The sequence below is a fragment of the Salvia hispanica genome, chromosome 2 (genome assembly GCF_023119035.1).
Source record: "Salvia hispanica cultivar TCC Black 2014 chromosome 2, UniMelb_Shisp_WGS_1.0, whole genome shotgun sequence".
NCBI classification, from domain to species: Eukaryota; Viridiplantae; Streptophyta; class Magnoliopsida; order Lamiales; family Lamiaceae; genus Salvia; species Salvia hispanica.
This window is the reverse complement of record NC_062966.1, coordinates 20,973,781-20,992,365: the sequence shown is the minus strand read 5'-3', so window position 1 is coordinate 20,992,365 and position 18,585 is coordinate 20,973,781. Positions and strand designations below refer to the sequence as shown.

The window sequence follows — 18,585 nt, the reverse complement described above, 5'->3', positions numbered from 1 at the left end:
ATTAACTGGATGAATTTACTGAGAAATGAGAGCATCTAACAATTATATCAGCATATCATATTTCAGTAGTTCATGTCATCTTTTCATTAATTACTAGGCATTTTCATCTGATTCATAAAGCAACTCTTGAACAATATAATGTTCAATTTCAAAAATGGTATTTTGAGTATAATTGGAGAAAATTTGGTAATGTAATTTTTATTTTGCAGTAGTATTGGCCGGCCAAATTTATGTGGACAGAAAATGATGATAAGATGGTAAAAAAAATAGAGGGAGAGAGAGAGATCACTTTCAAACTTTCTATCTCTTTTGTTATTTTATAATGAATTTTGTCCATGGCAAAATCGAATAAGCCTCTGTCACTGGATGGAATATTTGCATTCACTTTTCATTGTCATAAGTGGTGAATAAAGCTGTCACTTTATTTATATTTTTCCCCTACTATTAAAACATGCAATATAATAAAATAAAATAAGATAATACTAAGGCTTAAATAATTAAATATTAAAACTTAGTTTAATATGTTGTATATAAAAAGTAAAAACTACACAGTATTACCATAAGAAAATTTAGGCATCATCTTAGACAAAAATGGTAGTTTTCATTACAATAATTGTGAATCTAAGAAAATCTTCAGGTACGTTTTGTCAAGTAAGAGTGGAGCCAAAAGGGAGCTAGCTTGCATTGCTGGCTTCATGAATTTTGATTGTACGATTGTTTACATTTGCATTTTTCTTGAATATCAAAACTATGTCCATGATATTGAATTTACGAACAAAAAAAATCATTCACGACCACTCAATATTGGGTTTGGATTTTTATTTGGCGTCACTTAGAAAATGTGTTCGGCCCAGTTCAACACCATTTGAGCAATTTAACTATTTACTTATAATTTAACGAAATAATAAAATCATAAAATCTGATCAGATTTTGGTCTATCCATAACATTGAAATCGAAACATTAAATTACGAAGTTTAATTTTTTTTTTCAATTGTCCCTTCCATGCACAAGTCGACGTCTTTCTGTGACGTTAAAGAAGAAGAAGATACTTATATTAATAAAACACGTTGTTTTGAATATCGTTAAATGATGACATATTGTGCATGGACGAGACAATTAAAGAAAAATTAAAACTTCGTGATTTAATATTCTAATTAAGACTCTGAGATCGTTCTTGGTTTCATTAATCCTATAACATGATCAAAACGAGCAATGAAATCCAAGAACTCTCAGAAACTAAAATTGTAAACCTAAGAGTTACTAAACTTATTAATCTATCTACCTATCTATCTATCTTTCCACCATCTTTGCCTGTCAATCTATTGATCATATAGCTTCTTTGGGGACAGGTTGTCGCCTACGGCCGAGCCGCGAGAAAGAGAACCGTTATCACCTTCATCCGAAGACGCTATGGGGATCTTGACACCTTTTCCCTCCATCTCCTTCTCGAGCTCTTCCTCCTTCCTCAGCGCAGTGAACTGCACGTCTAGAGATCTGGCGGCGCCTAGCCAGGCGAGGACGATCACAAGGAGGATGCCACCTAGATACGGAGTCGAGTTTGCTAGGGATCCGAAGGTCAAGATCATGAACTGCTGAATTAAGGCACCCCCAGATTTTCCCAGAGGATTGCAGACTACATCGATCGCTGCTTTCCCTTTAACCTAAGACCAGAAAACGAAACTTCGCCTTAACTCACGTGATCCAGACATGTAAAGCACTGTATGTGAAAGTTAGGAACAAACCTTTGTGTCCTCATCCAGCGGAATGTATGCCATTTCCTTGCACGGATCGAATAAGCTGTATTTGGCGCTCTTGCTAAATATGTTTTGCATTGCTCCGACATAAACGGCTGCTAATAGGGGGGTCATGCCGAATTTGGCGAGAGTTGGGGCGAGAGGGTGTCCGAAGAGAATCAAGGAGAAGAAGCCGACACCGGTTAGGAGCAAGACGGTTGGTGTGATCTTCGCTGCAGCCCCCCAACCATATTTGTTGAAGATCCATTGGCTCAAAAGCATCATTGTGAAAGTTGCAATTCCGGTAGCAGTTGAGAAATCTCCCATGAAAGATGAGTACTCATTTGGTGTTGGGAACTGCACGATTTCGAAGGTTAGATGCCTGAATCAACTATCAGAAATGGTACGAATGAATGAATAGTGTTATTCCACCTGAGCTTTGAGCTTCGACTTCCATGTAACCTCGACGAGGTTGATACTAATACCGTATGCTACCACTAAAGTAGCAAGATCTCTTATGTATCTTGAAGAAACCAAGAATTTCAAGCTCTCCATCGTCCCCATCTGTGGCTTCTCCTGGAAGAAAATGAACAACATGGTTAGAAAGTACTAACACGAACCAGTGCTGTAATGCCAAGTGTTCACAGACTGAATTTCTTGACTGGAAGTACAGAGAAATGTTAGCCAAAATTACGAACAGAAAGCCTCATATCGCGATACTAAAGCTATGTTAATGGAATAATGAAGCTACTATTTCTTGGATGTAGTTACCTTCTTCTTCTGACTACGGGTGGGGAGAGGGACATTATGATTGACCCACCAATAAAGGAAACAAATCGCAAGTCCCATCAGCACCACGATACTCATCATTCCCTTTAGTGAGACAGCCCAGCCATCAACACCAGGACTGAGGTTTTCTCTCAGTTTAGAGAAGTATTTCACAGTTCGACCAGAGAAGATAAGCGCTACATTTGCTCCGAGCCCAAACAGGGGATAGAATTTCTTGGCTTCATCAACAGTGGTAATCTGCAATACGAAACACATTGCAAACCTCATGAAATGTGCAGCTAGACAAATATACGAAAAATATTTGGCCAGCACTAATGCACCAAAACTATATGGAAAGAAAATGAAAAACACAAGGACACTTCACACAATCCAAGTTAGTTCAAGAACTAGCCAACATCACTTGAGATTGGCTTATCCATCCCGAATGTAGACCGTGTCAACTATAGCAAGACTGTCGAAGATTAATATACTACAGTAACAAATAAGGCATACTTCGATTTTCAGACAACGCTAGCTCAGACACCATGAAACACAAAAACGAAACATACAATGGAATCATCAATGAAACATTTGCTAATCCATCAAAGGTGCAATCTTGAACTACTCATGGAAGCTACTAAAAACAGAATCATTAATAGCACCACATGTCTTTAGGGGAAAAACTATAATAGTAATAAGCTATACATCAAAATTACTAATTGAAACCTCATACAAACACTTGTAGTATATTCTAACAGTAATATGCATAGTTACAAAACCAACAGAATTACCTGATTAGCAAACCCCCAAAACAGAACTGAGACAACCACACTCCCCCAAAGCTCAGCCATAACATAGAACAAACAGAAACTCCATATCCTCAAAATAGCAAGAGGGCCAAGAAACCTCGGACCAAGAAGGTTCAAAAGATTGTCAGCAAGGGCTGTGGGGTGGATATAGCTGCTCATGGGGTAGAAAACAAATCCAAACGCCCCGAAAAAGGCGATAAATGGGAATATAACAGAGTAAAACAGAGCCTGCTTCGACAACACATTGGCCATCTTAGTGTACAAAAGCATGAAGCCCACAGCCATTGGCAAATTCACCCACGTTTTCAAGAAAGGTATGATCTCAGCACTCGACCCTTTTGCTGTCACCACTAGAACATCCTTGGTGTCCCTCAAGATCGTGTAGTTGAACAGAATACAGAAGAACATGAGCCCAAGAGGTATGATTTTCTTGAGAGTCACCAAATCAAGGCCCATGAATTTGGGTGGCTGCCCATCAGCTGATGATGCAGCTGCCTCAGCTCGGCAGAAGTGACGATTTCTGTTGTTTTGGGGTTCGGACTGAAGTTTTGAGAACCCATTTGGAGAAAGAGAGGCTTTGTTTAGTGTGATTGGTTTGGAGAAAGAGTTTATGGGATTGAATCTGTACCTCAAATCACACGAGGGCTGTGAGATGAAAGCCCTGGTTTTGGGGCTTGATGGCAACGAAAGAAGCCCTTTTGATTGTAATATAGCTTGCATTTCTGCAAAATCCCCTTTCCCCTTATGATTTCCACACAAGCTTCAGAGCTCACAGAGATATGTGATGAAGATAAGGTGGATGATGATTTACCTCAATGAGGATTAGTTGCACCAGAAAGAAATGGGATTCTTGAATTTGTAATTAAACAAAAAGCAATTGTTGGAATGAAAATAGGTAGAGAGAGATGGGAGTTGATGAGTGTAGCAATCAAAATGGGATCTTTAATAGGATCCAACTAAAAGTGCAAGAGATTCATGTGAAGAAAGCTCATATACAGCCAAGAATGGTGATTTATTGACCAAGCAACATTAATATGTGCCTCTGTTAATTTTCCGTCCAAATTTGGTTGTTGGATTGTTAATGGAGTTTCGTTTTTTCATTTTAGTCCGTCCGTGAATAGGAGTCGCAGTTCACTTTTACTATAAATACTAATAAGGTCTCACCTTCTATTAACTCATTTCACTCACATTTCATTAAGAACTAATATATATATATGGGACCATTATTCCATTAACTTTTTTTTCATCCATTTTTCTTAATATTTCTTAAAATTTGTGCCGCTCATAAATGAGACTCCTAATGTGAACGGAGGGAGTAGCAAAATTTGTGCCGTAATCTATTTTCTTGGACTTTTCTTTTCATTTCTTGCAATAATATTTGCACTTTATTTGAATTATCATGATATCGTAAAACCATTCGAAATGCAAAATATAAATAAGAATATTATCAGATATTATCAGAGATTGCATTTTTGGGACGTGGTTGAATTGAACACGATAATTCGATAAATAATCGTGTCGGGCTGACATTTCGGACCCTTGTCACATTTTTCATTTGAATCATAACGTGTGCCATTTTACAATTAGAAAGTCGCCAAAATGCTTAATTCTCATAATTTATCTACTGCAACAATTTATTTTATTTAGATGAAATTATATCTTTATCAATTTACCTCAAATTTAACATTAACAAAAATTGGTGTTTGTTTTGTTTGATTCTATCGTATTAATCCCATGGTTAATCGTTCTATGCCAAAATGTTTCAAACTTTTCTAATTATTCATCAATAAATACGAAATTATGTGATATACTCACCTTCGTCCATTTAATGGTTTTGATTTTCATTTTGGTTCGTTCATAATTAAGAGCTTCTTATAAATAATGTTGATTTTACTTAGTAGTTTGTACTTTTTACTATATTTCGTAAACTTATAAATATGCGGTTACCGTTCTACTATCTTTTTTCACTTATTTTTTATTATATTTCTTAATAATCGGAACTTCGAAGTGCTGATGAAGTGAATAGTATTCTCTCTGTCTCATAATAGATGTCACACTTTATTTTTTAGTTTGTCCCACAAAAAATGTCGCATTTTCTTTTTTGAAAAAAATTTCCTCTCGCATTAATATAAACTAGTATCACGCTTGTGCTATGCACAGATTGATATATTTTTAAAATATTAATTGATAAAATTTAAATTAATTAAATAAAATTAGAATCAATATTAACAATGAACAATATGAATAACAATTTTAGTTATAGAGAATAAAAAACTATGCATATCAATATTGAACCATAATAAATAGTCATCATTTTTTAAACTTCTTTACACATTACATTAACTTTAAAATTAAACATCTGTTGATATGTTCCCTAATAACACAATGTGTTTGATATGTAAATCATATACTACCAAGTAGTATAGTCTTAGAGAGAACATCCACTATACTATATATGTCTCTACTACATATGATATTCTCATTAATAGGGTACGCCTATATACCCTCCTCGTCCGCCAGGATTTTCATTAGATTGAGTTGAACTATCAATCTGCAAAATTTCTCGTTCTATATGTACAATTCTCTCAAAAATCTCAGGCGTGCTCACAAAACATACAAATCTGCAGTTACAAATTGATAAAAAGATTGAGAAAAACAATATCCTCTTTGATCCATAGCTGTAAATTTAAAACTTCACCAACATACAATGTACTATATCCCAAATATTTATTATCTCTCAGCAACATACTCTTATACGGTTATACTTCCAAGATTATCACTAATTGACATATTAAAACCTCCCACTATTTCCACTTACCTTTAAATTATATATATTCAATTTAATAAAAGTTTTAAAATTAAATGGCAATCTAGTATTTGAAAAATATTTAAAAAAAAAATGGAATGAAATCTCAATGTATTCGATCTGTTCTTTTTCCTCATTTAGCTTCCATTGACCTTCTAATAAACCTCAATAAAGCTTGTAAATTATTTCCTTAGGTGGCCATTGCCAAACTATGCTAGGTGAGAAAATGTTTAAATTTTCTCTTGCTCAAAGTATATGATCAACACACTCAAAGTGAATGAAGAGATTTCTACCAGTTGACATTCTTATTAGTAGCACTTGAAAAACAAAACTGCACGGATACAAATTCGATATGATTGAAATAACACAACATCATTTGTCATGCTTAATACACAATTACCAACATAAAATCTCAACAATTTTAAAAACTCCCAATTATTTTGCAGAATGTCATACACTTCAAATCACAATCAACATTAATAGAACTAAAAACCAATCATATCATATTTATATTCATGATATCACCAATTTGATTACACAATCACGTAGAATATATAAATGCAACAGTAAAACCCCCAAATCATATACTTTTAGCAATAGAATCTCACAATTTCACCTGATCTACACAATCTCTTCCAAACACGACAATCAATACGTACAAAACTAAAAGAAACCGACATTAAATTCAACTTATTTTCTTAACGCTAACAACAATTACAAAGAAAAAAAACAGAGTAAAGACATTGGATGTTGAGGAGAAAAACGAAACGGAAGCCCAATCATGCTTCGATCGAATCTGATACTCTCTTAGATGTCGTCCTTTGAATGTTGATTATGAAGCTTTCCAACTTCTGCAATAAAAATAGAAAGAGAAGACGGTCAAATGTTAAACAACATACAAGTAGAATATTAAATTAAATTTACTCTAGAAAATTTCGACCATATGTTGTTGTGCAATATTACCACTAACTATGAAAACTAAATAACCAACAAACACTTAATCACACGTTTTATATACTTTTAATTCATTTAAATATCTATTTTAAATAGGTATTTCCCTAAATATCCTCAAAATTCCTCTTATTTTCCTAAACACTCTAAAACTCCACTTTTATATATGGTATAAATATATTATCTTCTCTCTATCTAATACACAAAACAATTCACCTAACATCCCGTTTCAATCGCTAATTTGTCATCTATTTTGTGGTGAAGGAAATAGTACTCCATCATTTTGATATTTATACAAAATTACAAAATTCATAGATTTGTTCTCGGGACTAACATACGAAAATATCCATAATTTACAATGAAATATCCAAAAATGGTGGAACAGATATTGAGGAAGAATCAATGAGCAGCGGTGAGTAATCATCCACGTGTAAAAAGTAGTGTTCTTTAACAACTCTCGTGATAATACTACTCCATCCATATAGCATAAGAGAAGCAGCACAAAATTTGAGAAAATTTATTTAACTAAATTAAGTAAAAAAAGGAAATAAAGTTGAAATAAAAAAAATAAGGAGATAAGAGAGTGTAAAATACATTTTGCAAAAAAAAAATAATGAATCAGCTATAACTACTGTGGGACAATCCAAAGAACGAAGGGGAGTATAATACTATTATCATATGGAAGCATTGGAGTGCATCCTTAATTAGACTCACAATGTATATTCAATCTTGTTTGAGCGTGAAATATAATATTATAAACGCTAAAATGAAATATACATTTGTGAAGTTGTGGATTGATTTCCGCATATTACATTTTAGTTATTTGCAATTTGTATTTTATATTATTGAGTTTTGCATTTTAACATAAATTATCTATACTACTCTCTCCGTTCGCTATTAGGAGTCACATTTCTTGGCGGCACGGATTTTAAGAAATGCAAGAAAAGCGGGTGGAAAAAAGTTAGTGGAATATGAGTCTCACTTTTATATAATAGTTTTAAATAAAATTTGAGTGAAATGAATTAGTGGAAATGAGTTAGTGGAATGTGGGGATCCTATTACCATTTATGGTAAAAGTAAACTGGGACTCCTATTCGCGGACGGAGGGATTGTAAAATAACTATATATAAATGCAATCCATCTATATATAAAATGCAAATTAAACCGTCTATATCTAAAATGTAAAACTCAACAACAAAAGATGCAATATCCATATAACTAAAATGCATATGTCGAAATCCATTTACAACTTCTACACACGTATATTGCATTTTAGCATTTACAATATTACATGTTCACTGTCATATAGCTGCACGAGACTGGGTGTACACGTTTTAACTTTAAAACTAGTTACTCCCTCCATCCGATATTACGAGTCCCATTTTTTGATGCATGGGCTTAAGAAATAGTATTATGAAAAGTGAGTGAAAAAAAATTAATAGAATATAAGTCTCACTTGTATATATTATCTTAAATGAAATATGGATGAAATGAGTTAGTAAAATATGAGATCCTATTAACATTGATAGTAAAAAAAATGAAACGAGATTTTTATTCACGGAACGAATAAAATAAAAAAAATAAGGCGCATGCTCGCGGACGGAGTATGTTTTAAACATATCATAGTTTGGGATAGCCCATTCCCATATATAATTGGGCCTAGAAATCTGGGTCCAATCAGACAAAGCCCAGTGCACAAAAATATAATTCTTGTCAATTATAAATTTAATTTTAATATTTAATCCTTTTCTTCTTCGATCTGAAAATATTCCAATCTCTTCAGAGAAAATACTGAGGATTGAGCATGGACAGCACGATGGTGACGTCATCGAGCTCGTGGGGCCAGGCGCTGCTTCGGATCTCTCCGTACACCTTCTCCGCCATCGGAATCGCTATCTCGATCGGCGTTTCCGTCCTCGGCGCCGCATGGTATCTATCTCTCCCATCTATGACCACTGTTTATTCACTTCGTGCAATCTCGGGCTTAAATTGGTGATTTTTTTAGGGGAATTTATATAACGGGGAGTAGTTTAATTGGTGCTGCCATCAAAGCTCCTCGCATTACCTCCAAAAACCTAATCAGGTATGCAGCTAGGGATTTTGTTGGATTCGATTTTTTGATCTACTCATGTCTTACTTTTGATGTGATTTTTTCCCTAGCTGATCCGTTGAAACTATTTCATACTTGCACAATATGTGTAGCAATAGAAGAATTTAGCTGAAAATTGATCATATTTTTGGAGTGACAACTGATAAGTGCTTGCTTTACTTTGAAGATTGAGCATTAGAACTGTTTAAGAAACTACTATTAACAAGTGAAGTAGAAGTTTATCCAAAGTGAATTGATTGTATTGTTTGAGTTTCACATGATAAATATGGTCAGCTTGGAAATATAGGGGGGATTGGTCATGTATCATTTGTTTCTTGCTTTTGGCTCAATCTGTAATCAGAGTTGAGGTTGTTGTTGATAAATTCCTATTGAGCGCCAGTCAGTAGTGAAGTTATGATAAATGGATGTGACAGTTGCTTAGAGTTGATATAATTTCTCAGTGAAGATCCAATCTTTAGATGAATCATGGATTACCTTGATTCTCGAGTGTTTAATGATGGGAATAACTAGAATTCAACTGCCATCCTTTATGTTATGAACATGAGGTGGGAGTAGGAGAGGGAGAGTTGTGAACCGTGGATGTGTTACCTCTCCATCAATTCTTTGTTCTTTCCTCTCTGTTCATCGGTTACTGTTTGGGCTTCTTCAGTGACGGACGGTGAAATAATGATGGAAAAAACACCATATAAGATTAGGACAAGCGTACCTGCTTTCATACTGCGTAATCAGTGTTTTATGTTCATAGCTTTTTAAGTAATTTCATTATTGTTGGTCCATATGTTTATCATTCTCTGTGGAGATTATCTACTCTTTATGTGCATTGATATTGCACTTGAGAAGATTAACACTTACTACTATTTGTTAGCATTAACGATGGCATAGCTTGACCTTTTTCCAACATTTTTGTTTTCAGTGTCATTTTCTGTGAGGCTGTTGCAATATATGGAGTCATTGTTGCTATCATTCTACAGACAAAGCTTGATAGTGTGCCTAAGTCAAAGATTTATGACCCTGAATCCATGAGAGCTGGCTACGCCATATTTGCATCTGGAATTATCGTGGGCTTTGCTAACCTTGTCTGTGGGTAAGTTCTAACGCTTTTCCTTTAAACAGTCAAATCAGATAATCTTACTTTCTAGAGCAATTTCATCTCATATCATCCCCCCTTGGGGTCTTCTTACTTTCATGAAGGCTATGTGTTGGTATTATTGGAAGCAGCTGTGCTCTATCTGATGCCCAGAACTCAACGCTTTTTGTTAAGATCCTTGTCATCGAGATATTTGGCAGTGCACTTGGATTGTTCGGTGTCATCGTAGGCATTATAATGTCAGCTCAAGCTACATGGCCAACTAAGTAATTTCTCATGAATACCATCCTTTATGTAACACTTTCCAGTTTTCTTCATTGTTGTGTAGGGAGTATATTTTAAAAATTATTTTTTGTTGTCATACAACCTTGGCGGATATTTGGAGCACCACAATAGTCACTTGTGGTTTCTGTTTGTAATTACTTTCGTTTAATAAGAAAAAAACTGCCCATTCATATTTCTATGATTTTCTTCTATATGAAATGAATGTGAGTACTTATTGTATTTCGGTTCAAAATTCTAAGTTCTAACTATGAATACATATCCAAATTGAAAAAATTGAAATCACACTAAAAATTCCAAAATATTAAAAAAAATTTGAAAATCCAAAATTATTTTCTAGAATCTGCCTATAAGTAATCATATCAACCATATGCATATACTATTATAGTATTAAAACTAAATTTGGGTTTTTATTTTTGTTTCTTGAATCAAATCTGAGTGAAATAGAAATATATAAAAAAAATTAATCAAATTTTACCAAAATTTGAAAAAGAGTCGGAACAAATTTCAAAATTGTTTTTAGTTGCGATATTTGAGTTTCAATATCCTCGCCCCTAATTGTAGCTATAGGAAATTAATTTTCACTCATGACACGAATCATTTGTCAATTTTTGAAACTCCAAATATTGTAACACGAGAGATCAATAAGAAAGAAGGTAGGATCAAAGTAAATTTCAGAGTGTTGTATGGAAATCAAGACATATGGATTATGGCCCACAAAATTTTGGAAAACCGAACCCTCCAATTTTTGAGTCCTTATATTTTACATTGATGAATCAATTGCTTTTCATATGTTTACTTATGCTACAAAACAACGTACTATTGTGTAAAACAAATTAAACATTCTTTTAGCATCAATCTACGTCAGAGTGAACTACTATTATCTAGTTCAAATTTGTTTGTCTTTTGTGGAAACGTTGTAGTTTGTGCATTAGGCTTGTGCCGCACCACGACATTGGGTGCTCATTCTACATAGCTCATTTAAAGAAAAATATGATGGCTTGTAAAATAGTGGCATTGGTAGACAATTGGTTTGGTGATCACAATAATTGCACTCTTGTTTAGATTCTATACTAAATAGTTTTACACTTTTATTCTTATGAATGGTTCTCTATTTTTCATGTTTAGTTCATTAATATGAGAGTATTACTTTTTAATGATTTATTTGAATACCTAAGTTTTTCTATATAGTACTGTACTATTCATTTATCAAAAGTATGCTATCGGTGACTAATTACAAAAATAAGAGCTCGTCATTAATTGTGCAAATACTTATACTTTTCCAAATCTTTTGCAAACTGTTAACTCATCATTTAATTTTAATAATCATGGTAAAATAAAGAAGCCTTCAACTGAATGCATGATTAAACAAAACACAGATTGCACTAAGAATACCTCAATTAGAATAATGTCGTGTCATAAAAGAGATATTGAACGAAAAATGTAAAAAAATGGATATAAACTTAACTTACAATTTTATGTAAGTTAACTTACAAAATATAGCTAGCTATTTTTGTAATCTTGTAGTATTAGCTAGGGATAAGGAGATGAATTGAATCATCAATAGGTCAATAAGTAGGAAGAGGTTAATGTGTTGGATCACTCTCATATCTGATTTTTTTAGTGCAATACAAAAATAATACTAGTACTTCAAAGATGTTAGGTCATATATATGAATATATCTAGCTATATTTCTAGTTATTCCTAGAGAAGTGCACTTGGGCACGCTTAATATTTTAGTTGACCAATGTTCAAAGAGTGTTGCTTGATTAATATTTAAATTAGGGTAATGCTCATTGTTTGCCTATTATTTCTTGTAGACACATCATTTTGGTTTAATGTCTCGAGGTTGTAGACTTATACTTGAGGAGATACTGCACTATTACTTTTGTTAAACTAGCGTTGCCACCCGTGCTATGCACGGGACAAAAGATTTTCAAAAATAATAAAGATATATTTACAGTTTAATAGATTAAAATAAAGATATATTAACAATAACATAAAAATATATTTCTCTAAAGAATATGAATTAATTCAAAAATAATATTAATAAAATTATAAACAATTAAAAGCATTATAAACAACAACAAACATATTATTGAATTATACAATATGCTCTCGACTCATTGTAATGAAACATTTCATATTCAGCATACTATTGAAACAATTTTAATATCAATTATACTTATAGGTGTAGTAACATAAATAAAAAATAACAAAAAAGGACATGCGTGAAATAAATAGAATAAGATATACAAATAAAGGAAAATGTATTCTTAAATACAATAAAAAAGAGAGAAAATTATTTGAACGAATAAATTCATTGTCATCAAAATTAAATTCAATACATGATAATATTCATAAACATAATATTTTGAAAAGCAAAAAAAAAATATAACTCAAAGTCATAAAAAACATTATCTTATCTGGTAGAAATAAATAAAATCAACTCAATTATAACTAATGATACAAATTGTAAACAATTAAAAAAATTACTTTATACAAAAAGAATAATGATTCCTAGTACTATTAAAACCCGTGCCAAACTTAAATGAAACTTTTAAAGTGGATGAAGAGAGTATTAATTATACTTGAAAACCCTCCATTATGATAGTTGGCATGTTTCCCTCGGGAATGCCTGTGTCATGTAAGTATTTTCTAAAATAAATTTTGAATTATAAAGTAAAAAGTTTTAAATTTGTATAAATATTAGTACAATGAATTTGTAACGGTTATGCTAATTAATACCTCCGTTCTTGATAAGTATGAACTATTTCCTTTTAAGTTCGTTCCTGAAAAGTATGAACTTTTTAATTTTGAAAATTCATTTATATCTGATGAGGTGTGACGGATTCTCCACTAACAATAATTTAAAAGGGTTTTTTTCCTATCTCTCTCTTACTTTTCCAGTTATGCATTAAAACCTGTGCCGAACAAAATGTTCATACTTTTTGGGAAAGGATGGATATTAATAAACATCATAGGCATATCATTATGAATATTATAATAAAATTACCTCAAAAAACTTTATAATAATAGTATTAAAGAATACTAAATTACATTTACAACCTAGCTAATAATTAATACTCCATCATACTACTGCATACTTACTATCCTATGTGCATATAAAAAATCTCAAAATGAAATTAACGGTAGAATCTGAAATAAAAAGTTTTTTGGTACTGCAAAGCGTTAAGTAGCATTAATATTGGTGACAAGGGTATTTATGTAAAATGAGTAACGTTTCGATTTTCAAATGTATAATTATATTATCGCCTTTCTTCCTATTTAATTTCCTACATCAGGTTCTAATATATAAATCAAAATTTGAAAAGAAAAGATTTTGTGAAAATTAATTGGAAGTGGAAGGTTTTCCAGAAAATTAACTATTGGAATACAAAACTTTAAACATTAAAATTAATACTTGGTTTATTCAGATCTTTCATAATTAATTAAATTATAAGTCCTATGTTTTAGCACACATTAATGCCATTAATATTTTATACCTCTTTCAACTTCTTTTCCCTCTATAAATTTGTATTATGAATTATATTATCTCAGATATGAAATATATATAAAAATTTATTTATGAATATAAATAATTATAATCACTAAAATTAATACTTGGTTTTATTAAGATATTCTATAATTAATTAAATTCTAAGCCCTATCTTCTAGCACACATTAATGATGTTGTTATTTTATACAGTACCTCTTTCAACTTCTTTCCCCTCTATAAATTTTTATTTATAAATTAAATCTATATAAATAATTTAATTAAGAATATAAATAATTTTAACATATTTACTTAAATTATATGCTTAAATAAAAACAATTAATTTAAAAAATGTATACAGTTACATGATATAGCCTGTAAAACACAATAAAAATTCTAACTAATTAAAAAATATTCAATTATAAAATTCTGTATTATTAAAAGCCCAAATTCTAAAAATTTAATACACTCAAGCCCAAACTAATAATGTGTATACGTACAATTTCAATTTTCTTCTACAGCTAATAGCCTAATAGTCTAATACCCTATGCTAAAGTAGCGCAAGGCCGCCTCACACACCTCGACGGCGAGAAACGCCAACGCCTTCCTCTATTCCCTCATTTCCTTCTTTCTCCCCTCAAATCGGTGGAACCCGCTGAACACCTGCTTTCCGCCGCCGCCGGGCACCTTCTCTTCTCGACTCCGCCGGCCCACTAAACAACAGTCTCCACGCCACCGCAGCCGGGCTCACCATCGTGCTAAACACCAGCTTCCGGCGGCCTCACCCGCCAGCTCCCTCATTTCCCGACTCCTGGCACTTTTCTCTTTTCCTCTCCCCTTTTTCTTATTCTCTAGCGGGTAAAGATCGGATCTTTGAATGAATCCGCCGCTGCCGCTGTACTTCTCTCTCTCCTTTCTCTTCTTTTTCGTCTTCTCAACTTTCCTCCCATCTTTCTGGTTCCGGATCCCTCGTATCCTCTCGGCCAGCCGCCGCATTTCTGCTACCCCCGTCTCCCTCAGCCTGCCGCCCTCTCGTCGGAGCTGTCGCCGGATTCCAAGCACCCTGCTATGCTGCAATCAAAATTCAGAAAATCAGTCCACAAAAATGCAGATTCAATTAATGTTGTGCCTATATAAATGTCTTAAACTTCTTGTAGAAGCCAATTTTTTTCTACATTTCATTGGACCAATTTTTATCCAATAATAGTTGCCTTTTAGTTGCCCAATAGATAGTTTTCCCGCTCAAAAGTGTGCCACATAGACTCCCAAAAAACTGTCCCTTTATATATTGATAGATTATACTTACTCAAACATAGACAAAAGATGTGCACTTTGAAATTTATTATTGACTTGTGATTTTTTATACACATGCATGCAGCATGCTTGTATTAAGTAATCAAATTTTATTTTTTTAGATATATTATAAAAAAAATAGTACTATAAAATTAGAGCGATGCAATCTCATATTATTATGGGCATGTTTTGATATCTTCGTTGCAAATAATGTCATGGCTCTTATTTGTCTTATTTCGTTTTGCCTTGTATCTAAGCCAATGGACTTGTGTCCTTTTTTATTGATGCTAGTTTTCTTGTTGTATGTTGTTCCTTAGGCGGCAATTGCACGCATACAAACAATTGACAGAAGATTGTGTTCAAATATTTTATACTGTAGTGTAAGTTAGGCCAAATTGTTAAATAAAATAAGAAAGAGGATCAAATCTAAGTCCGTCTCACTCAAAAATATAATTATAGTATATTACAAAGTTTCTAATTTTCGCAATTATTACATTCATCTCTTCCTCGGCGAAGTATGAGATAATATGATAATTGATTTTTAAACACGTGAAAATATTATGGTGGTTAGGAATATTAATTCACTTCTTAGTTTTTGTGGTTAATGACATGTTTAAAATTGAATGTCACTTATGCTATATGGGACGAATCATAATTTAATCAATATTATCCAATAATCATATTTAAAAGATCTATTCCTTCTGTCTCATAGAAATATGGCATTTAGAGTTGACAAGAGTTTAAATACATAATTGATAAAGTAATAGAGAATGAAAAATAATAGTTAAAATTGTGTAGTGGATGCAATGGCGAAGCCATGATTTTCATATTGGAGGGCCCAAATTATTGTCAACGTTTGTGGTTATTGCTTGTGTCGTCATTGTTAAAAGTATCTCGAACCTATGAGAGGAAGATGGATAATAAGGGAGAATAAGTATAATACTATTATTTTGCTTAATTTTCTAATTAGTTTTCATCATAGATTAAATAATGTAAATGATAAACAAATAAATAAAAATGTATTGAAAAATATAGTTTAGATCTTTAAATTTGAGTTTAATATTACTAATATACATATATTTATACTTACAAATCTAAAGAATTAATTTTTATTATTAGATAACAGATTATTACTTTGTATTTTTATATTGTACTATGTTTTACTTAAAGTTATGAAACAAAGACAACAATAGAAATAAAAAGGAACTGAAAAAACAAAGCATCCAACACTGATGGGACTCGAACTCTGGGCTATACATGAGATGGCAGAACTTGGGAGTTGAGACCATTTGAGTTATTGAAAGAAATTGTCTAGGCACATGTATAGTCAATTCTATACGGTAAAATTCATGGGATAAAGCAAATGGTGGGGCCATAAATGATAAAGAAAAAAATAAAGAGAAAAAGTTATGATAAATGGATATTGACTATTTCTATGAGGCAGAAAAATGAAATATGACATATTTCTATGGAACGGAGGAACTATAATACTCCATCTGTCCCATAGAAATAGGCCATGTTTCCTTTTTCGTTCATCCAATAGAAATAGTCCATATCCATTTATGGAAACCTTCTTCTTCTTCTTCTTCTTCCTTCTTTATCATTATGAGCCCCACAATGCAATACACAATTTCAACTATTTTTTCTCCTTCTTTCTTTACTTTACTAATTACACACTAAAATTCGTGCTCATCCCAAATAGTCTATTTCTATGAGATGGAGGGAGTATATGGGCAAAGATCCCCTGCTATGCACAGCAGGAGCTGTGCCTTTACATACATACTCAATAATTTAAAAGATAAAGAAAAAAAGATAAAATAAAAGATACAATACATGCGTTTTGTTATTCGAAAGTTGCGTTTTAAGGCACAGCCCATGTGCACAACAAGGGGTCCACAAAAAAATAGGAAAATTGGTTTATGACACAGGTTTTAATGTAGAATTGGTAAAGTAAAAGAGAAGGGGAAGAAAATAAGAGAGAAGGAGAAAAAAGTACTCCCTCCGTCCCACTTTAGGAGTCCCGATTGAGTTCGGCACGGGTTTTAAGAAATACAAAGGAAAGTTGGTGAAAAAAGATAGTGGAATGTGGGTCCTAGTTTTATATATTAGTTTTATAATAAAATGTGAGTGGAAAAAGGTGAGTGGATTGTGGGGCCTATTACCAATTATGGAATATTGCAACCGGGACTCCTAAAGTGGGACACCCAAAAGTAGTAAACCGGGACTCCTAAAGTGGGACGGAGGGAGTAATAGAGAAGTAGAGTTAGTGTAAAAGAGAAGTTTTAATTCTAATGGCATAAGTGGTTGTTGAGTACAAACCTATCCCACATCGAAAATCTGAGGGAAGTTGGAAGGTGTATATAATTCCTGTCCAATCCCAATTAGTTTGAGGTTTTTGGGAGTGATCCAAAAACAAATCCGTGCAGGCTTGACCCAAAGCGGATAATATCAAACTAATATTGCCGACGCCGACAATCTTGACAAGTGGTATCAGAGCCAAGTTGGCGTTGGGTTTGGTCTGAGAGGCCCAAGTTCGAGTAGGGCCAACGATCTTGACAAGTCTGAGTCGGGCCCGTAATATATGTGTCTCGATGTCGAAAATCTGAATGCCTCAAACTAATTGGGGTTGGACATGAATTATATACACCTTCAAACTTCCCTCAGATTTCCGGTGTGTGAGAGGTTTGTTCTCAACAAATCTCCCCTCAAACCGAGACCACATCAAAACACATAATGGGCCCGTCGGCCCACTCTAACATGGGTCTCTCAGACCAAATCCGACGCCAACCTGACTCTGATACCACTTGTCAGGATTGTCGGCGCCGCAACATTAGTTTGATATTGTCCACTTTGGATCAAGCCCGTACGAATTTATTTTTGGGTCACTCCCAAAAGGCTTCAAACTAATTGGGGTTGAATAGAAATTATATACACCTTCCAACTTCCAACAGATTTCCGATGTGGGATAGGTTTGTACTCAACAATGGTAAATAAAATAATGTATAGAGTTATTATTTTATTGAAAACGTTATATAAATGAATGTACTCTATTTTATGTGGACGGCAAAAAATGATAAATGTACCCTATTTTTTAAAAAAAAAATTTAATTTATTTCTTTCATTGTTAATTATATATTGTTAAAATATACTACTCCATGATAGTTAAATTTAACCGGCGCAGCATCTTATAAAAGAGAGCACAAAAATACAAAAAGAAATGTGCTCACCACTCGATAAAAGGTCATTTTG

General features: G+C 33.0%; 2 protein-coding genes across 2 annotated transcripts; one reads left to right on the top strand and one right to left on the bottom strand.

The window, feature by feature from the left end:
* Positions 1-1,117: 1,117 nt before the first annotated feature.
* Positions 1,118-4,307, bottom strand: LOC125207538 (plastidic ATP/ADP-transporter-like). The gene is made up of 5 exons (XM_048106921.1): positions 3,294-4,307; positions 2,506-2,760; positions 2,167-2,310; positions 1,744-2,091; positions 1,118-1,662 (listed from the first exon to the last, which is right to left on the bottom strand). Exons 1-5 carry the CDS (start codon positions 4,029-4,031, stop codon positions 1,321-1,323), a joined length of 1,827 nt encoding a protein of 608 aa, XP_047962878.1. The 5' UTR covers positions 4,032-4,307; the 3' UTR covers positions 1,118-1,320.
* Positions 4,308-8,826: 4,519 nt separating this feature from the next.
* On the top strand, positions 8,827-10,726 carry LOC125204346 (V-type proton ATPase subunit c''2). The gene is made up of 4 exons (XM_048102977.1): positions 8,827-8,997; positions 9,074-9,151; positions 10,092-10,262; positions 10,370-10,726. The coding sequence occupies exons 1-4, from the start codon at positions 8,873-8,875 to the stop codon at positions 10,533-10,535; spliced, it is 540 nt and encodes a 179-aa protein (XP_047958934.1). The 5' UTR covers positions 8,827-8,872; the 3' UTR covers positions 10,536-10,726.
* The last annotated feature ends 7,859 nt before the right edge of the window (positions 10,727-18,585 follow it).

What these genes read in the sequence shown, in the direction of transcription:
- LOC125207538 (XM_048106921.1), bottom strand. Translation starts at nt 4,031, where the DNA reads ATGCAAGCTATATTACAATCAAAAGGGCTTCTTTCGTTGCCATCAAGC. An exon ending in CCCGTAGTCAGAAGAAGAAG is followed by an intron (nt 2,311 to 2,505) that starts GTAACTACATCC and finishes ATTTTCTTCCAG; the next exon opens with GAGAAGCCACAGATGGGGAC. An exon ending in CGCTGGATGAGGACACAAAG is followed by an intron (nt 1,663 to 1,743) that starts GTTTGTTCCTAA and finishes TTCTGGTCTTAG; the next exon opens with GTTAAAGGGAAAGCAGCGAT.
- LOC125204346 (XM_048102977.1), top strand. Translation starts at nt 8,873, where the DNA reads ATGGACAGCACGATGGTGACGTCATCGAGCTCGTGGGGCCAGGCGCTG. An exon ending in ACCTCCAAAAACCTAATCAG is followed by an intron (nt 9,152 to 10,091) that starts GTATGCAGCTAG and finishes TTTTGTTTTCAG; the next exon opens with TGTCATTTTCTGTGAGGCTG. An exon ending in TTTGCTAACCTTGTCTGTGG is followed by an intron (nt 10,263 to 10,369) that starts GTAAGTTCTAAC and finishes ACTTTCATGAAG; the next exon opens with GCTATGTGTTGGTATTATTG.